General features: G+C 36.8%; 1 protein-coding gene and 1 long non-coding RNA gene across 2 annotated transcripts in view; one reads left to right on the top strand and one right to left on the bottom strand.

The window, feature by feature from the left end:
- LOC123872951 overlaps nt 1-22,030 on the top strand; it is an 82,280-nt gene that overhangs the window by 44,215 nt on the left and 16,035 nt on the right. Inside the window, exons 7-8 of the mRNA XM_045917566.1 lie at nt 4,686-4,947; nt 19,455-19,635. Of these exons, the coding sequence (XP_045773522.1) occupies nt 4,686-4,947; nt 19,455-19,635 (443 nt within the window). The remainder of the gene's footprint in view (nt 1-4,685; nt 4,948-19,454; nt 19,636-22,030) is intronic.
- On the bottom strand, nt 5,180-12,790 carry LOC123872975. Its single transcript, XR_006797577.1, has 4 exons — nt 12,781-12,790; nt 9,504-9,509; nt 6,882-6,887; nt 5,180-5,328 (listed from the first exon to the last, which is right to left on the bottom strand). It is a non-coding gene; the product is annotated as an uncharacterized LOC123872975 (long non-coding RNA).

Below are 22,030 nucleotides of genomic sequence, written 5' to 3'. Positions count from 1 at the left end.
CGTAGTGACGCGCGTGCAACCGTAGACATAACTGCACGCATTACGTCTACGTGAAAGTTCACGCCACGCAAGCGATATGCCGTGTTGCATTCATTTCCATACATTACAACGCAATAGTATGCGCTACGTCTACGCTTACGCAACGCTTACGCAGCCTGTGTGAACGAGCTTTTAACACAAAATCGCCCAACGTGCCTGCCTATAGAAGTTTTCACTTCAAAACTTCTTGTAATTTTCACGCATTATTACGCCTAACCGGATTTCACATATTTACCCCATTCCCATTTCCCGCGCTCACTAAGTTATTTAGGGTACATTTGAGAGGTGTACCTACTCGAATTTTTATTGGATTTTATTATGTACTTTATTCTGTATATACAGTGACAAACACCTCTCTTTCAAATTTCTTGGCAATAATACCAGTTTGAAATTTTACGTATGTACCTACAATTATGGCTATACAAGTTTAAATTAAAATTTATAACACCCCCGACAAAGGTTACAGTAACTAGAAAAGAGCTGATAACTTTCAAACGGCTGAACCGATTTTCTTGGATTATAGCTAAGAACATTCTCGATCAAGCCACCTTTCAAACAAAAAAAGCTAAATTAAAATCGGTTCATTAGTTTAGGAGCTACGGTGCTACAGACAGATACACAGATACACACGTCAAACTTATAACACCCCTCTTTTTGGGTCGGGAGTTAAAAATACCATGTCACAAATAAAAATGTCAATCTTGTTTTCCCAGGTAATTTAGCATGCAATGAAGAACCATTTTTTATTAAAATTTATTATTACTTCATATCCTGGTAAGCTAGTACTCCTTCGGTCATAATTTATAATTTAGAAAGTAATTTGTTTTGGCAAAGGTAAACTTTGAGAGATTATATAATTACGATGCTATAATTTGTGGGAACTTTTATAAGTGACTTAGATAGATAGATAGTAGGTTCTCCACTTGTTCTACTGTAGTTTATTTTCAGAAATGAACAGTGACAACGATAGGTACCATTAGGTACATATTATTATAAACAGACTTCTCCTAACTGTCTGATTGACTGACTGATCTATAAACCCACAGTCAAACCCGTAGGCACTCACTAAGATAGTTTTTTTTTTGGAAATTCCACCCCTAAGAGGGTTAAATAGGGGGTGAAAGTTTGTATGAATTATATATTTCGGGTTTTTTTAAAATTCCATATCCTCACCAATTTTCAAAAATTCCACTCGTGTGAAGCCGCCGGGTCAGCTTTATTATATTTGAAATAGCTTCACTTTTATAATGGATGAATAAATTGTATTATTGAAAGTAATTTATTCAGCTCTCGAGTTTTATAAGAACAAAAACACTTTTGGTTCAAGAACCTCAAAGTCTGTTGAATGTAATTGAAAGTAATAACGTCTACGGCAATATCTGATCACTACCTATAGGTATTATAACTGTGTGATTTGTCCTTCAATCAAGTCGCAACAAAGCAACCGACCGACGTGATGTTTTTGAATGGATAAAGTTAAAGATTTGGAGAGTGACATAAAATCAAAGAGTTCCCACGGGATTCTAATAGAAAAAGTCTCTTCTGGCTTCCGTTAGCTATATCGTATATTGGTATACCTTCAAAAGAACACACGCACAACAGACGGAAACGTTTAAGTGCGGAAACCAGCCCAGAGAGAAGAAGAAACCTTCGAGGCAGGCGCGCTCCATCTTATGTTACATCATCGCCTACTGTTTGGTGTTGACTGCATTCAAGCGCAAGCCTGTATCGAGTCAAAAATAAACCCTTAATCCACGCAGACGAAGTCGCGGGCATCAACTAGTTTTATAAAGCTAAATGCTTTGAGAGCTAGCGCAGCACAGGTACATTTATCAAAAAGAATAAATACAAGTCAAGTTGTATTTTGATGAATGAAAGAACCAACAATGCGGAAAATCCAATTATAGATAGGACTGACCATTTTATTTGTTTTATGATCCGCCATTTACGGACCGTCCCCATAATATAAGGTCATTTAGCACCCCTTCTATGGATTAGAGTCAATATTAATTTATTAATTAAAAGTTAATAGAAGATGCCTTGGATGAAAAGGAAGATGCCTGTAACTTCATTTCCGTGGATTTAGAAAATAAATAAGAAGTACAGAAAATTAATCCTTACTTCCATACTTAATATTATAAATGCGAAAGTGCGTCTGTCTGACTGTCTGTCTGCACTACGTTTTCACTGCCCAACCGCTGAACCGATTTTAATGAAAGCTACAGACTTGGGGTACATCCCGGGAAGGGATATAGGCTACTTTTTATCCCGGAAAATCGAAGAGTTCCTACAGGATTTTAAAAAAACCGAAGCCGCGGGCATCCTCTAGTTTTGAAATAAATGAGGTTGGGAACACCGCAATTGGCGCAGACGAAGTCATGGGCTCATCAAATCACTACGGATTGACGTGATATTTTGCATGGTTATAGACGTGGAGTCTGGAGAGTGACATAGTCTACTTTTTCTTCCCGAAAATAAACCTCCTCGGAATTTTACCTAACCTTAATTCACGCGGATGAAGTCGTGGGCATAAGCACAGTCACAGTAACATAACGGCAATGAACGTTTAATCACGTGACACATGACTTTACACGGCAGCAAAATTTCAGTTAAATTAATTCTTGTATGAAATCCAGCTCGACAGGTTAAGCCCAGTTTAGAGTGACACCTTCCAAGCTCCGACGATAACTTTAGGATTAGGGAGGCTACACTTTAACAGCGTAATACAATTTGTGGAAACTTTATACGACTATCGAGATAAACAGATAAAGGAAAAGATTAGGAGTTTTATTTAAAGTGAAAGTCTGCTACATCTCTTAGAAGGAAACATTACATGGAAAAATAAATACCGACTCTTTGAATCAGCGTGAAGCTAATATAAATAGTTTAAGTGATACCGTGTCTTCCCATATAAAAAAAACCGGCCAAGTGCGAGTCAGATTCGCGCACTAAGGGTTCCGTAGTCAGGTATTTTTCCAACATTTTGCACGATAAATCAAAAACTATTATGCATAAAAATAAATAAAAATCTGTTTTAGAATGTACAGTTAAAGCCCTCTCATATGATACCCCACTTGGTAGTTATCTTACTTTGAAAATTGAAACATATTTTAATTATTTCTTTTTATGATATAACCACAAATTCGCGCTTTTCAGATTTATTCCTGTATTTGTACTATAAGACCTACCTACCTGCCAAATTTAATGATTCTAGGTCAACAGGAAGTACCCTATAGGTTTCTTGACAGACACGACGGACAGACGGACAGACAGACAACAAAGTGATCTTATAAGGGTTCCGTTTTTCCTTTTGAGGTACGGAACCCTAAAAATGTGAAAGTGTGTTTGTTTGTTGGTTTGTCCTTCAACCACGCCGCAACAGGGCAATGAATTGACGTAATTTTTTGCATGGATATAGCCTGGAGAGTAATATAGGCTACTTTTTATTTCGGGAAATTGATGTGTTGGGATTTTTAAAATCGTTACTCTACGCGGATAAAGTTGCGAGCATCAGCTAGTTTAAAATAAACAGAGCAAATGGAAAAAAAACATTGAAACAAAGAAGGTTTGTTGAAACATTGATTGAAACATTGAAGAAAAGAAGGTAATATCTTCTTTTTGGATGTCGAATAAATAAATAGGTACTTGCTTACTTGGAAGTATTTTCCTTATTTATAACGCTTGCCAGTTTTCGTCTAGTCTCCATAGCACTATTCGATCAAACTTACCGATTTAGCCTTAATTCTTTGACTAAGGCTTCCATTTATTTTCATTTCTACAAAATTGACAGACATGCGAACGAAAATAAATCCGCCTTCAGACATCTTTTAGGCGGATTTGTTTGGTACATTCAATTCTCAGTGAATATCACACACGCGAAGGGTTCCAAATAATCCCATTATTTAACCTGACATGTGAGTTGTATCATTGTAACAGTGAGTTTTGGCGAACGCGATGTCACAGGAACTCTTATCATGTTAAAAAGGTTGGGCGGAAGATGTTTTGCATTATTCTTATAACATTTTTTAAGAATAATACTTTTTTTTCTGTGTAACATAATTTATGTTTAGTTGTACTTATGTATGTATTTAGTACATCATGAAACACAAGGACAATTATTCTCTTGAAGAGATTTCTTCAACTATTCTATTATTATTTCTAAAGTATTATAGGTCTATGTATTTCTTATATTTTTTATTCAGATACAAGTTAGTCCTTGACCGTAATCTCACCTGGTAAGTGATGATCACGCTAAGATGGAAGCGGGCTAACCTGGAAGCGGTGGCAGTTTTTATTGAACCCACACCCCTTTGGTTTCTACACGGCATCGTACCGGAACCTAAATTGCTTGGCGTGACGGCTTTGCCAGTACGTAATAGTAGTAAGCAGCCACAGCCGAAGCCTTCCACCAGACCTAAGAACTAAGAAATTATAAAATTCCTCCTTACCTCGGGACCTTTCAATAATAAGACCACAGAGCTCACCACTGCGCCAAAAAAAAACGTCTACCTACGTTGTATTTCATGTGTTCGCATATTAAAATGCTAGGGTTATTCCCCAGACAGCATGTAATATATACGTAACTATAACTATTCCATATTATGATGATGACAATGAAGTAATAAATCATTTTTGTTTCTATACAGATCGGCACAGAAGATCAGGATCCCTAGACGAGGCAGCAGAAGACAGCAGTGACAATGGAGGTAGCACGCCTAAGAAAAAGACAGCGATCGAGGAACAATGGGAGAGATCTGGTGGCTTCGAACTGACCTCCGTAGAACAGGAGACGTATGAGAAGTACTTTTACGGGACAGAACATTGGAATTATTTCACCAGCGATGAGGACTTAGGACCAGTGATATTGTCAATCAAACAGGAGACTTTGAATGCGAGAGATCAGTTCAGGTAAGTGCAGGATTTTATATTTCAACTCTTAAATAAAAAAACTAGCCAAGTGAAAGGCTATAAAAGGCATGTAAAGAGAAGAACAGTTTAAAAATCCTATGCTAGTTTCTCAGTTTAAGTTGTGGAAAATAAGTACTTTAAATATAAAAACATGAGATATTTCGTGACATCCGGCAGAAACGAAGTTTACTCTGTCTAGCTCATACATTATACCATACGTAATATAATATGTCGCAGTGAAATGGCATAAACCGGGATTTCACCATATCCCTCAGAGATATGATCAAACCCCGCGAGATGATTAAACGACTACTCAATTAGACCATTTCACTAAACAAATCTAGTAAAATACTGAGCATAGTTCAGTGACGAGTGAAACAACTGATAATAATATTAAGATAAATAAATAAATAAATAAGGGTTTCATTTTTTTCATTCTTACGTACTGAGCCCTGAAACAAATATGTAAAAGTTTTAAATTTATTTGTTAGAGATGACTATTGGCCTTGCTTGTTCAAAATAATATCTAAAATTGGATATGTTGAACTAGCACAAACCTAATGGAAGGCACATGTACTGACGTAGCTAAAATTGAGCTTTGCGAAACAGCTACGCCAATTTAATTAATGCCCATTCCATGCTAATTTTACGGTAGGTGTACCTACGATAAAATTCCTGCTGTCTGCCTGAAATATTTTCAGATCTTTCACGAACTTGAGAGAATTTTTACTTATATCAAACTATGAAAGCGCTTTCTCATCCCCAGTCTATTTAAAAAGATTATCCGATAAAACGGTTTTGGCTCGGTGACCCAGTTACTCTTCACTTTATTAAAATGTACTACGTTGTTAGCCGACTCGACAGACGACATCGAAATTGTCGTACAAAAATTTAATTAAAAAGGACTACATAGTTGGGATGCAAAGTAATTAAGCTTGTTCCGTTTACACAAAGGCGGAAAGAAAAACAGAAAGGCTTGTACATATTGTGTACTAACGGATGCCCGCGATTTCTTCTGCGTAGATTTAGGTTTTTCTAAAATACCGTGGGTACTCTTTGATTTTCCGGGATAGCTTATGTGTTTTTCAAGTGTTATAATCAGCTATCTCCATTCCAAACACCCAAATCCGTTCGGAAGTGTACACAACAACAAACATACACACACACACACACACACACACACACACACACACACACACACACACACACACACACACACACACACACACTCACACACACACACACACACACACACACACACACACACAAACTTTCACCTTCACCAAGAGCCTGGAGCTATACACAGTGATATTTTTATACTGAACTAGATAATGTATGCGACTTCGTACGCGTGGATTTAGGTTTTTAAAAATCCTGCAGGAACTTTTCCATTTTCCAGATTAAACAGCAGTCTATGCACGTCTCCATGATGCTAATCTTCAAATTTCATCAAATTTTGGTAAACGGATAGGTCTGTTCCAGTAAAATGCCTTGTAAAAACGATAAGGGATATAGTTTTTAATATAAAACTGCCATGCCTCTTCCAAGCACCCATTTCCATTTTGGACTGCATCATCATTTGCATGTCTGTAAGTGTGCTACCAAGTCAGATCGTAGTCAAGGACTAACTAGTAAAAGAAACCAAAAAGGATAAGACACGAAAAAGCGTAGTCATCGCGTCGTTGGCTGCACTAGGGCTGCTACAATGTTTCAACATGAAAACTAAGCACAATTTCAGTCTTTTTTTTTGTATTTTTACATCTATGTAAATAACATTTACATACCATTACAACATCAAAGCAGGTAAATTAAATTTTAGGACCCCGTGTTATGGCCGTTAAATAGCGCTGTCCATTTCCTTTCACAGATTTATGTGTTTAATAACCTCCCCATTACCTACAATACGCTATGTTTAATGGCATTTAAAACGGAACGAAGCTCTGCCAAAAAGATTTAACGATGGCGCAAAGGCAGTTGTTTACTACCTGATTTTTCCAAGTAACTTTAGCTTGATAACAAAATATGGGGCCTGCTTACTATTCCAACCGTATTCTAACCCCGAACTGTTAGGACAATAATTTTTACGCAGGCCCATTACCTAACTGAAATAGACGGCAGACTTTATAGAGAAAAACATTATAGGGATAGTTCCCTATCTCTCAGGCTTGCAGGTTTCCTTGCATGTTTTTCTTCACTATTTACGGCCCGTTCACACATGGGAGTCCATTTTACTGGTACATTTTTAACGGATACGTCATAAATTTATGCTCTGTTCACACATAGGCACCGTATAACGTTCAACGGATCCGTCATTACTGGATGCGATGAGTAACGGCCGGTTCACACATGTCTCCGTTTTACTGTTCCGTTTTATCGTGTACGTTTTTTTTTCGTCGATGGCGTATGTAGTTGTATGAGCGACTTCACACATGGCACAGTATTCTGTATACAGTAAATAATATCGTTCCGTAAAAAAATGACATTCCGTTTTGTCATCGAATACTGGACGACGGAACAGTAAAAATATACGGATACGTAGAATTTTAACGGATAGATCCATCCTTGTAGTATAGCGGCGGTATACTGCGAGTTTTCTGTTCACACATCGCATCCAGTAATGACGGATCCGTTGAACGTTATACGGTGCCTATGTGTGAACAGAGCATAAAATTATGACGTATCCGTTAAAAACGTACCAGTAAAACGGACTCCCATGTGTGAACGGGCCGTTACCAGAAAACTCGCAGTATACCGCCGCTATTCTACAAGGATGGACGCTGTCGTGTTGTATTGGTATCTATCCGTTAAAATTCTACGTATCCGTATATTACCGTTTCGTCCGTCCAGTATTCGATGACAAAATGGAATGTCTTTTTTTTACGGAACGATATTTTTACTGTATACAGAATACTGTGTCATGTGTGAAGTCGCTCATACAACTACATACGCCATCGACGAAAAAAACGTACACGATAAAACGGAACAGTAAAACGGAGACATGTGTGAACCGGCCGTTAGGTAGACTTTCGAGTCGAGCGCAGCGACATTGACGCCTGGCTGACGTCGGCGTCAGTGACGCTGCACTCGAGTGACGTTCCCTACATTTGCATAGTACATTAGTTGACGCTCTGTCTCGTCATCACTGACGCAACAGACGCTCGATTCGAGCAAGTAATAATTTAATTGCTCTTTCCACAAAAGTTTGAGATGCATGCCCGAGATTGAACCCTGAACACTTGAATAGGAGGCCGAAATTTTAACCACTAGGATATCCATAGGCTATCACATAATCACCGCTTCTTCAGAACTAGAAACCTACTTTAAATTTTGGGCATGTAGTGTAAACTGATATTACAAAAGACCCCTATACTTTCATGCATTGAAAAGTTGAGAATATTGATGATATTGTAAAGTTTCGCTTCACCCCGTATAAACATGTTACTCTTTAACTTATGATAAAGTAGTTTTGCATTTTCAAACAGCTTTCATAAACTTATATTAAATTCTGTTTTCACATTCATCTTCTTCACTATGGATACACGGTAAAATTGCTTCCGATCATTATAATACTTACAAAGTGCTTATATTCTTGGAATCATATGTTATGCGGCCTACGGTTTTCTTTAGACAGATCAACGTGGCCCAAAACTACATATAGTTTTTTTATGGTTATTATTCAATTGGCCGCAGGTGTCTTGCAAACCTTGCTGTTGTTTCTTCAAAAATTAAGTACTGTGTTGTTGCAATAATATATTGGTTATATAGACTTTGAAGCCTAAATAAATCACCGCTTTTTATCTTTTTACTTTTATTATTTTTTGGTACAAAAAAAATAAGTACTACTAACTGACCATCTTTACATTGGTTTTTTCATATTTTGGTAGAAAGAAACTCATATTATTATATTATAGTAGACGTAAATCAGAGGTAAAGCTACCTACAAATTATACAAATACACATAATATATTACTCGCCTGTCAAATGTTTACAGTACTCATAATGTGTTGACTCATTAGTTCAAAACCATCTCGCCCCAGAGGATTCGTGTTTAACAGAGCTCTCTCCGTCACTTACTCCATACAATCGTAGTTCCCATTTCATTTGAATATTAAGCAACCAAAGTCCATGAAATTTTGCAGACATAGTCTAGAAACTAATATCTGTGTCTGTGGTGTTTTAGATTTTTCTAAAAATATGTAGTTTTAAAATTACAGGGGTTCAAAGATTTGTATTTTTCTTTAAAAAAAGGCCCAACTTTGTGCTCGTTTTTCTAGACAACGAAGCAATTTAATGAAATTTGGAAAAACCACAGACCTAGAAAATTTAATGAATATCATGCAGTAAAAAAATTATCGTTATATATTTTATATTGTTATAATTATGTTGGAACTACGAAAACCAGAAATTACACCCAGAAATCTTGAAAATTTCGTGCTGTGTCGATTTCTGCAAGAGGGGTGGTGAGGTGCGGGGGACGACCAACCCCCGACGGTGACGGGGGGCGGAAACTGACAGTCTAAACTGGTCTAAACACACGGGCCACATTTAAACTACACCCGACTCTAAACTTGTCGATAGGTCTAACTAAATACACTGGTACATTTCAACTTGCGTTAGACGTATGCGTTACCTACTCAGACGTTGCCTGTAGATAAAAATATGTCTCATGTTTGCTGGCAATAGCGCATGCATCAAACCCTGCAAGTTGCACCTATTCCTCACCCAATACGCAATTCCTCACGCAATACGCACAGCTTTAATATTATAATTTTTGACAATGTATACTATATGTAATGCCATATCACAGGTCACTCTCTGATTTATTGCTAACAATTTACTTCCAAATCAATTCCAAATGCAAAGAAATCTAAGTGTGTTCAATTCACACTGCCCAATACCAGGACCTTAAATGACATAAATTCATTGATTAATAATAAAGGAGAACCCCGTGTTTCTCGGTATAACGTTAGATGCAAAGCTTCTATGGAACACCCACATATCAACACTTGATGGTAAACTCAACTCTGCTGCTTACACTGTTAGAAAAATTCGACAGGTACTGACGTGGAAACTGCAAAAATTGTATATTTTGCCTATATTCACTGTATTATGTCTTACGGACTCTTGCTATGAGATAAAGCGATAGATATTGAGAAAAAAATGTATTACAGAAAAGGACAGGACGTGCAATTTATAATTTAAAACCGCGCGCTGCCATACAATAAAAATATAAGGAAATAAATACCTTATTTATTATCTTATAGTAGCTTTTAAATATATTTACAACTAGCTAATGCCCACAGCTTTGCTCGCGTGGATTTAGGTTTTTGAAAATCCCGATCCTTTCATTTCCCAGAACAAAAGTTGCCTCTCCGTAATAGCCCGTCCCCGGGATGCAACTTGTTTCTGTATCACGTAAGAACATTTAAACGGATGATCCTTTTCAAATCCCGAGGGATCACCAGGATTTAGGAATGCAATTTCTTACAGCATCAGGGTTGAGGTCAACGACAAAGTATTTACTTGGTATAGATACCTTCAATATCAATTAATAATCGACACTTTTTAAATCCCATTAGCTTTAGTAGTCAGGTCCCCTGGAACATCAGGATTGAGGAGTTTGAATCCAAATTTTTTATTGAACAATGTCGCAAACTTTCTTTATCGATTAAAAAAACTAGCCAAAATTACGCAGTTAGGTTACCTGCCAAATTTCATGGTTTTGAGTCAACGGGAAGTACCCTAGAGGTTTTCTTGACACACTCGACAGACAGAGAGATAGACAACAAAGTGATCCTATAAGAGTTCTGTTTTTCGTTTTGAGGTACGAAACCCTAGAAACGTAGGAACGGCATTCCGAACCAGTGGTAAATTTTTCTGACCAAAAAACACTTTGAAGTTTACCTAAAAGTTTACAGGAATAAAAATTTATCATTGTACTCCATTCCATTTCATTCTATTCCATTCTGTTCAAAGATAAATAGATTATAAAAATATTTGTCACCGAAACAATAATTTACGATACATCAACCAATATCAATTTTACTGATGACAATCTGACTATTACCAAAGTGAACGACTACTATAATATCTATTATATACGACTAACATAATATGTATTATAAATTGTGTGCCGTTTGCATTCTCACTAAGTTCTCATTAAGTTTGTTTTATTTGGTTAAACTTTCTGGCATTTATATTGTTATGACGTTTAATTGGCAAACAGTCTGTTTATTGGCTGAAACTCAAAAATTCAGCCAATCACAACAAATAAAATATTTTAATAATGATTGATGCAGCTTTCTGTAATCGAAAACAAAATATTTGACATTAACTTGAATGTGACAGTGATTTCCGAGTAGGGTTGCCAGAGGCCCCGTATTTTACTGGTTACTGGTTGGTATTTCAGGATACAGAAACCCGTAATTATGAAAATAAAATATGGGGCAAATAAAACTAAATATTTTTAGGGTTCCGTACCTCAAAAGCAAAAAGGAAATAGGATCAATTCGCTGTCTGTCTGTCTGTCCGTCTGTCTGTCTTTCCGTCTGTCCGTCTGTCTGTCTGTCCATCTGTCCGTCTGTCCGTCTCTTCGTCTGTCATGTGTTCATGAACAAATATTAGTATTTTCAATTTTCAAAGTAACTAAATATTAAATCAAGTAGGTTATTATATGAAAGGACTTTACCAGTACATTCTAAGACAGATTTTTATTTATTTTTATGCATATTTTTTTTAATGCATAACAGTTTTGATTTCTTGTGTAAAATGTCGAAAAAAAATACCCGAATACGGAACCCTCGGTGCGTGAGTCTGACTCGCACTTGGCCGGTTTTTTACAAATTCAGCCGGGCTGGCTTGCGAAACCAAACGCTGACGTTATGTCCAGTAGAAAGAATACATATTTTCCTTGTGCGACAATGCGTAGAATAACACCTGCGTAGCCGAAACCCACTCGATTTTGATCATGGCCGTAGCCAAAGAGGCGGAGGTTGGTTTTAGGATCTAAGCCTTTTTTTATACAAGTTAGCCCTTGACTTTAATCCCTCCTAGTGATAATAGTGCAGTCTAATTTCTTGGCCGGTAGGGCCATACTAACCATATAACTAGCCATGACCCAAGCCTCCCACCAGACCAGAAATTTAGAAATGGCCACTGCGTCTGGGAGACCGTCAAAAACCTAAACCTAAAATAATACTTACACTATTTCTTGCATTTGCTTACCAATTTTTTTTGGAAATATATCAAACATTTCGCGCTCGCTTTACTCGCGTTTTGAATTTGTATTACTTGGTGTATGCCCCGCAATTTCGTCTGCATGAATTTAGGTTTTTAAAAATTCCGTGGGGGATTTTCCGGGATAAAAGCTTATGTTCGTTTCTGGGGTGCAAGTTACCTCTGAATAGTAAGTATCAAAATTTTGGTAAAGAAGTATCTTGCTATGGCTAAACTCGTTTCCCTTTCACTTATTTTTTTCTGTATTGAACCAAAAACACTTACGCTCACTGCGCTGCGCTTTTTCATTGTTGTATTTTATTCCACTATCAAATTGAAAGGCGAAATTCAACTAACCAGGTAATTAGCCCATAAAGTTGAGCGAACGTATTTTTCCTCATGACAGGATTCAGTTCCGGCCCTGATAAAACCTCTCCCGAAATCAATTCCTGGCTACGGCCATGGTATTGATACTTTGAAGGTGGAATTACAAGTTAAATGTAATTTTAAGTTAACATGCAAAGATTGTATGCATGAAATGTATAACATTTTATTTTACAAAATGAAGAGTTTTTAAAAACTATTGAAATAAATAAATAATCTTTTATTTAAAACCACATTGTAAACACAGTTCACCGATCAAGACCCGGCAACATACAGAGAAAAAATACAAAACATACAAATAAACTGAAATACCTAAATAAGCTTTCAGAGAGAACCACCGCCTATTTCTTCAAATACAATAATAAACAATACAATAATACAACAATATATAAGAAACAATGTCTCCCGTAAACAAATCTAAACCCCGTATTTTTGATGGTGGTAGCCTGTAAATCTAAAAGAGGCAGGTGGCAACCCTACACCTACCCTACACCTAGACAGAATGAAAAATTTGTTTTCATTACTCAGCAGGCCTACTGCCAAAGTTTGACAGAAAGTGTGGCGGTAGTTGTGACCTCTGATTGGCCGACTCTCTTTCACTATTTGCTAAAATTGATGATTGCAACAACAATTTTTGCTTTTTTGTAATCTTAAACAGAACACGGACGTCAAACAGGTTGACTAATTGCAATCATTTCTGACCGGCTAACATTGTTCCGCTAGTGGCTCAAACTCACTGTCGCAGCAAGAACATGGTAAATTCAGCCAATCACAGCAATTTGAATTGGTTATCACAAATGTACCGATCTAGGAACCGAGAATGCACGAACCAGGGCAAATAGAGATAAGAACAATAATATCATACGTAGGAAATCGACGGGGGCTCGTTGACAAGTATCCTCTTAAATCAACAAGAAATATACTTTCCGACTACTACCATTAATAACCTCACTCAACACCCTATGCCGCAATAGGTACCTACATGAGCGTATCCCTAGGGTTCTATGTATTATCGAACTTTGAATACATTGTATTTGAATAATACGGCATTGTAGCTCCTAAACTTATGAACCGATTTTAATTTAGTTTATTTTATTTGAAAGGTGGCTTGATCGAGAGTGTTCTTAGCTATAATCCAAGAAAATTGGTTCAGCCGTTTGAAAGTTATCAGCGCTTTTCTAGTTACTGTAACCTTCACTTGTCGGGGGTGTTATAAATTTTTAATGTACACTTGTTAACACAAGTGTCGATGAACAAGAAGTCTATGTAGACATTTCATCAAATATTATATTTCAATACTACTACTATTTATAAGTACTTATTAGACTCCAACAAGTTATATTCTTGGTGTTATAGACGAAGTACAAAGTCCTCTATCAAACTAATATACCTACTGTAAAGTTCATTTATGAGGAATGCGCAATTGAACTTTTGCCAACTTGAATATTGCTATTGAATTTATATTTGAAATCAACAGTGCTTACTGGATTGGAGATAGTTCTCGTTAACTCATCTAAATTAGTTTTAGTTGGCATTAAAAACTGATTGATTTTACATAAATGACTTCACTTATTATAACAAGCTTTATATTAAGTGTTTATGTTTAATTATATTTATTAGGACTGCCATGTCGTAACGTCCATTTCATGATTATAATTTGATCGAGCTCTAGTTTTTTAAATAGCAATGAAGGTGAACAAATTATATCGTATGTATACTTGTATAGTATAATAGAGTAAAGTGTTTTATTTAACCAAAGCGTATCAAAAGCTGCGTGAAATCGTTGCAGCAGAGCTTGATGTGAGATTTCATAGAAAAACGATCTTGCTTTGTTAGCACAAGATCGCCACACTTTCCATCAAAAATGTACAAGGATCCGTAGAGTTATCTTAGAAGAAGCTCAGTAGTCCAGTAATTTGGTAATATGAGATGGAAAGTTTTCAGAAGGTTATGCAAATTGGTGGTTTTATAGATTTCGAGAAAAGATCTCGAGCAGAATTCTGAAGAGTGAATCTCTGAATTATTCTATCTCTATTCTCTGAACGAAGTGATGGCTTAAATTGAAGGTGACTACCGTCTCCTGGAGATACCATAAAAAAAAATCACGCCACTCACTCTACCACATGGTGATGTGGAAATGAGTTATTTAGCCAAAACGAGTGTTGGAGTGGGCTTTGTGGCGCTCGTACGCTGAAACTATTACTACACTACTTACTTACTATATACTGAGTCTACAAAAAAAGGTGACTACACAAATTGTCGGAAATTGTCTCTAGTTTAATTGTTACATAGCCATTTTTATCGTAAAATAAGTGGGAAAGAAGTTATCGTGAAAAAACTGTTTTTGGGCGCCATTTTTCCAAGATGGCGGCCAAAAATGGCGGATGGTGGCAAAATAAAATTCGTAAAGAGCACATCGAAATCTATAAAACCACCAATTTGCATAACCTTCTGAAAACTTTCCAGATAAGCCCCTTTTTGACGACCAAATTACTGGGCTACAGATGGAAAGGTCCCTATGACTAAGCTATGAATGTAAGGCTGTACTAATTGATGGGTTCAGACACCTCAATTTACATTTATCACGTAAGTCACAGTCATACTTTACTGTAATATTTAATTAATAAATTTAAAATAATGAAGTTTTTATTCTAAATGTATTCTATAACAGATTTTTATTTATTTTTATGCACAATAGTTTTTGATTTACCGTGCAAAATATCGGAAAAAATGTCCGAATATGGAACCCTCGGTGCGCGAGTCTGACTCGCACTTGGCCGGTTTTTGGATTTTTTTTAAATATCTTCGAACATCAGAATCGTGCTAGGTACTAGAATTGAGGTAGTAACATACGTAAGTAATCGAAAAGAATGACGTAGTAAAATCGAGACGCATCACATACGATTTCTCTCGTCACAGGCATTTCTCGCAAGGATACTTGGCATACTCACAAGTCACGACGGATACCGGCATTTTCATTATTCTCTTTCATAGGAAAACTGCGAGGCGACCAACACGAGAAAATACGGGGTTTAATTACAGGGAACTGGACGCTTAGGCATGATTTACACTACGCCCAGCACGTGCCAAGGATTTGTCAATTGACAAAGGACGGCGCACGGACGCGGCACGGTCTAGCATGAATTACTTATTATTGCTAAGAAGTAAAACTTCCCTAAATGCTTATAACTTTTTATAAATCTTGTAATTCAATGCGTTTGGAGTAAGAATTTGTTGTTTTTCTGAAGCCATTATTCTCAGACATTACTTGATCGGTTTTAGGGTTCCGTAACCGAAGGGTGCCAACGGGACCCTTTTGCTAAGACTCCGCTGTCCACCCGTCCGTCTTGGTCTTTCAGTCAGCGGGCTCTTAAACAAGTATATAAAACCAAAAAAAATGGTTTGTTTAATGACTAAGAATGTTTTCCGTCGGTAAAATTGGGTCACACAAGGCATATCCTTTTTATTTTCAATTACTGACTGGATTGTGTACATTGTACACTTTTGAACGAAAATGTTTATCGATTTTTTATTCACGATGGAAGGGAGACGGATAACTGAACACCCAACCTCAAATCCAAACGCATACTTAGCCCGGGTAAGATGTATTTGGGTTAGAGCTTAAGTGTTTACCTCTCTCCTGAAAAACTACTAATCCAATTTTAAAGAGATTTTTTGTATTATATAAACTATATCACTTCGAAGCAAGTTGTTAGATATGTTTACTGTAATGTATCACAGCGGACGCTGTAATTGTGTTTTTATTTTTTTATCGCCGATTTCTCAAAAAACTACTGGACCAGTTTTGCAATTTTCTGGTATCAATCACCACAGAGGTTATAGTTACACAATAGAGTGATAGTTCATAGAGCATTGCGACAAGTTGTTATGGGTTTTACAAAAAACGTGTGATGGCCTTTAAAAAATTCATGTCTTTTATTTATAAAATTACAAACGTAATTGTGTACCTACATTGTAACCTGTGCCCTTTTTAAATGAAAATGTTTATCGATTTTGTATACATTGTTTACGATTTACATAAAACCACAAAGCAAACAAAATAAAGCTCTAATGGTAACATTCCCAATGACATTCCAATCTGTTCGGGGTTTGGAACTTTTTCCGTTATATCTACGTTTCATTTAGATCTCATTTGAAAACAAAATACTTAATAGTTAAATGAAATAGACGGTACTTTTCCGTGTTAAGTGTTTATTTTATGTTCTTTTTTTATTTTCATTGCTATGTAATTGGGTGAATATAGGTAAATTCAAAATGTTAAGTTGCCTCTCATAACTTAATCGTCAAATTCGAAACTCGAATCGAGAATTGAACTTACAACCATCGACACATAAGTGAGGAGGTGTTTGATAGTGTCATATTATCATAGGAACATAATAAATTATGATCAAGGAATATACTACTCTGATTATGATTATAATTCCCAGAACACTCGCCTTTGAAGCCAAACAAAATATTTATATAAATTCTTGTCAATATTATCTTACAAGTTGAATTTCCTAAAATATATATAAAGTCTATAACTTTGAAGAAGGTCTTTTAATTAAATTCCTCAGTTTTCACGTGGCTTTCTCACTTTTCGTATGACATCGAGTAATGAAAATACCGGAATTTGCAGTGAATATGCCAAAAATATTCCAACGAGAAATTCATTTTAATATGTAAGAGAGCCTTTTTTATGTATACCGTCTGTTATTTAAATATCTGATATAATCTTAATAATCTTTAATAATATCTTAATGATCTTAATAATCTTTAATAAAATAATCTGTAGATAAAGATGAGGCTCACTTTGCAACTATTGGTTCTCTTTTAATTAACGGCCAGCGCAGATGCAATAATCCACAGTCAGTTGGACAAAATTCAGCCAAAAGTATTCACAGCCTTTCAATATATTTACAACAATAAATAAACTATGGTGGTCTATATGGTAGACAAAATAAGAACCTAAGTAAATAGGTTTAGAACTAGGCCTGCGACTCCTGCGCTCCACATCAAAGAGAACAGTCTCAGAACGACAGTTGTTTGAGGGAATGAGTGGTAATCTTTTAAATAACAAAATTCAGCAAACAATTTTAGACCTTAGTTTATACAAATTTAAAAATCTATCAAAGTTTGCTCCTGAAAAAAGCATCAAAGCATAATTTTCGAAATAAAATAGAATAGAATAAAAATTTCATTCAATTAAAATTTTACAAGTGCTTTTCTAACCTCAAGTCAAACTAATTTACCACTGGTTCGGAATGCCGTTCCTTCAGAGAAGAACCAGCAAGAAACTCGGAAAAAATTATGAAAGAGCACTCGCAGCAGCTCGTTCTAGCAATGCGCGGGTTTGCAATTTATTTGATACTGGCTGTGCCCGCGACTTCGTTCGCGTGGAATAGTGACTTTTCGCGCTTTATATAGCCACGGACGCTCAGGCGCGAGGCGCCGTGATTCTTTAAATTGACATAACTTTTTTATTTATGGACCGATTGACATGAAATAAACACTAAATCCTAAGTGAAGCTTACTACAATATATTAGTGAAAACCGTATCTAAATCGAATAAGCCGTTTCTGATATTAGCGTGCACAAACACACAGTCAAACAGACAAACAGACAAACAGACAAAAAAAAACTAATTACAATTTCGGGTTCGGCATCGATATAATAACAACCCCTGCTACTTTTTTTATATATATTTCCATTGTACAGACACCACTTTTCTACAATTTTATTATATGCATAGATAATACTATATGTATACTGTATGATAATAATACTTATAGTCAGTCGAATCTTTGAAGAGCAGCCACCGAGTTTCTTGCTGGCTCTTCTCGATAGGACAGGCATTCTAAGCCAGTGGTAGACGTATTTGATGAAAAGTACTTACGTACAAGTTAATTTGAAAAAAAAAACTTTCTTTTTCTATTCAGCATCATACATACAAATATTATAAATGCGAAAGTGTGTTTGTTTGTGTCCTTTCTTCACGCCCTAACTAAGCAACCAATCAACTTGATTTTTGGCATGGAAATAATTCAAAAGACAGAGAGTAACTTAGGTTTCTTTTTATGCCGGACAATCAAAAATTTCTCCCGGGATTTTTAAAAAATGAGACAAAAAATGACGCGAAATTGGAAATCACTTTTCACCACTAATGATAACTGTTGTGAGATAAAATATTAGACTAGATGCGCTCATTCGCGTTGACTTGAAAACGTGAAGCTGCGTCACTTACGCAGCATTCCATTTTAAGTTTTTCGTTACGAGGGAATATAACTTTCTTTCTTTACTTTTGGTAAGACCGGGTCGCAATTCCAAATATCTCCTTGTTACAAAGTTTGTTATTCGCATATTTGCGTGGAATAACAATGGAAATTCTTTGCAATGAGATAAAATTATTTTAGAAAACTTTTACATTGTAAACGTGTAAGGATTAGGTGTATGATTGATGGCTTATGTAATTTTTCAATGTTTATCTTTTTCACGTTTGATAGACAGGCTTGATTACACGCATATTGTTTCGTTTTTAGGGTTCCGTAATTGAAGCCTCCAAATTAATCTCTATTGTTCTGGCAACGCTGTCAATCTACCCATCCCGACTGTCAGACATTTCTGACTTAACAAAACGAGATGAAAGGCGGAACCTGATATATTTTTTATTCTGTAGCTTATCAATCCTGTAAATTATTTAAAACGTAGATTATGGTATTCGTTCGTTTTGTTTTTCATTCTGAGACCCGTGCTCAATATAGAGCTGGCAATGAGTTGAAATATTCTCGATCTTATATCGGTTATAATATAACTTACTTAACCAACTGATCGACGACTTTGTAATTTTCACTACCATTTATTTAATACTATTAGTATGATGTTGAATTAAAACAGCTTTTCTTCTGCAGGATTCTAGTACGAGCAATAAGCTACACGGTCCATGGGTTAATTCCGGCGTCGTGCGTGTTCGCCGACCGCTATAACCGCGAAGAAGTGGTCCGGTCGCTCGGCAAGGAGGTCAACATCAACCCGCCTCTGATGCTGGGTCAGCTGCCCGACACGCCTGAGGAACTGCTGAAACTAGACCAAGTAAGTCGAGTCCAAGCAAAACTCAACATTATTAGACAACAGTAGTTCAACTATATAGCCGAAAGGACTGTATAGCCGAAAGGAAGTAGTCTGGTTGCTAGGGAAGGAGGTCAACATCAACCCGCCACTGATGCTGGATCAGCTGCCCGACACGCCTGAGGAACTGCTGAAACTAGACCAAGTAAGACGAGTCCAAGCAAAACTCAACATCATTAGACAACAGTAGCTCAACGGTTTTTAGATTTTTCCTGTACTTGTGCTATAAGACCTACCTACCTGCCAAATTTCATGATTCTAGGTCAACGAGAAGTACCCTATAGGTTTTCTTGACAGACACGACGGATGGACAGACAGACAGACAACAAAGTGATCCTATAAGGGTTCCGTTTTCCTTTTGAGGTACTTATATTATATATTATATAACACTCAGTCCTCTGTGTCACCTTAAAACAAAAATTCATCATCATCCATAAATTCATCGTTATCAATCTCAATCTAAAAATATATATTCGTATCTTTACGCAATTTATGCTAAGAAAAACGGAAAACAATATTGCACAAACCCTCACTTTGACTTTCAAATAAACGCTAACGAGGTCTTTGGCTTTCGCAAAACTGATTATAATTTTATTTCAGAGCAAATAAATTCACCCCGAGCGAAACAATATTAGCGGATGTACCTGTTTAAATATACAAATACCATAATTACATAGTAAGATGATAAAATCTCAGTGGAAAGACAATAAGGACAACCCTTCACTGGAACAGTGTCTTATCTCGCTTGTGGCATCCGACTGGGTCTACTGAAACACCGGCAAACGTTTTAGCAAAAGAAGAGACAAACAATTTATTCAGAATGTTTAGACCGGTTTGAGTTTTACCAGTAAGGTTCTACTTATTAAGTATTCTGTGGTTTTAAACAAAAATATCTTTCCATTTTTCTTTATTCATGCGTTTCTCCATTAGGGAAGGTCAGCAGGTCAGCTGTCCATAGCTAGGTGGAATAGTTCTCTGACTGTTTTGATTCCAGTCTACTTCCTTTCGATTTCGATTAGTTATATTTCGTAGCCGTGACTGTTTCCTTCTTCCAACCCCTCTTTTTCCTGCGATTTAAAACCCATCATCATTATCTATAGTAGACAGTATCTATGGTGTTGCAAAATATGAACCAGGTAAGAGATGTTACGCTAATTGATGGTTCTAAGTTGGCGGCTCAGGTGGAAGCTGGTGCGAGGAACTTTCCAGGGCATCCTTGTAAGCCTCATAGATGGTGATGTTCATGCCCTTACAAGAGAAGTCGTAGATTTCTCTACTAGAGTCTGTTTAACGAAAGCTGACAGAGATTATTTAGCATTTTTAGAAACCTGAAAAACTGCCGAAAATATTACTTATTGTTTTTATAGCCTCACCTGGTTTTGATATTAGATTTATGACTATTCTAAGCGAACTTCGGTCACTTGGATTTAGATTTTAAAAATTCCGTGGGAATTCAAATTTTTTGGGATAAAAAGTAGATATCATAAAGAAATGATCAGCGCCATCTAAGAACACGCCTTAGGACCGATTCACACCGGAATGGCAGCGGCCGGCTGCCAAGATGGCGGGCCCTAGCCGGTGAAATCCCGGCTAAAAGAACGCCACCAGGGTACAAAGTTGCCCTGCGCCTCATCCGGGTAAGAAGGCCATGCCTCGAGGCCCGTAACGTCGCTTGGCCGTTCCGGCCGGAGAAGACCCGCACTACTAGCAACCGGCAGCGGCGCGGCTAGTACTTTTAGTGTGAAAGAATTTTTAACTTTATCTACATTATCAGAAGGCCTGTATTGCTTGAAAAGCTTAAAAAGGTCGCGCGCACGTGCGTCTTGTCAGCGGTACTGCCCGCGTCAACGAGAGGCCTCTAGCGACCGCACGAGGCCGCGGGCTGCTGGCCGCTTCGGTGTGAATTGGCCCTAAAGACAGTTCCTCGTTATAAAAAGGCTTACGTTATTTGTCGAGTATACGCACCTCAAAGCAATCATTTACATTTACCGGCTCTCTTTGTTATTTCCGCCGCTATTGTTTCTTCAGATCCCAATTACGAAATAAACGACGCCGCCGCTCATAGTCGTGAAACATTAATGAGAATCCTTAGGGAGGGCGCCTTCCCCTCTTACCTCTTGAACAACCCTCCTTACAGCTACAACTAATCACGGTAATGAACTAATGACAAGTTTCTAGCAAAACTACTCTGGAGGAACGTATCAACTCGGCGTTTTAACGAGAGTAGAGCGTTTTATGTTTAACTTAATGGACCTGTTATAAATAAGGACTACTACAGACACTTCGAATTTACACGTACGATCTCTTTAACAGAAAAGTTGTGACTATACATTGCTACCTAGTCGCAGTTGTTATACCT

This window comes from Maniola jurtina, chromosome 16, assembly GCF_905333055.1.
Source record: "Maniola jurtina chromosome 16, ilManJurt1.1, whole genome shotgun sequence".
Taxonomy (NCBI): Eukaryota; Metazoa; Arthropoda; class Insecta; order Lepidoptera; family Nymphalidae; genus Maniola; species Maniola jurtina.
Note: the sequence above shows the minus strand (reverse complement) of the source record. Positions and strands in the feature narration are given on the sequence as shown.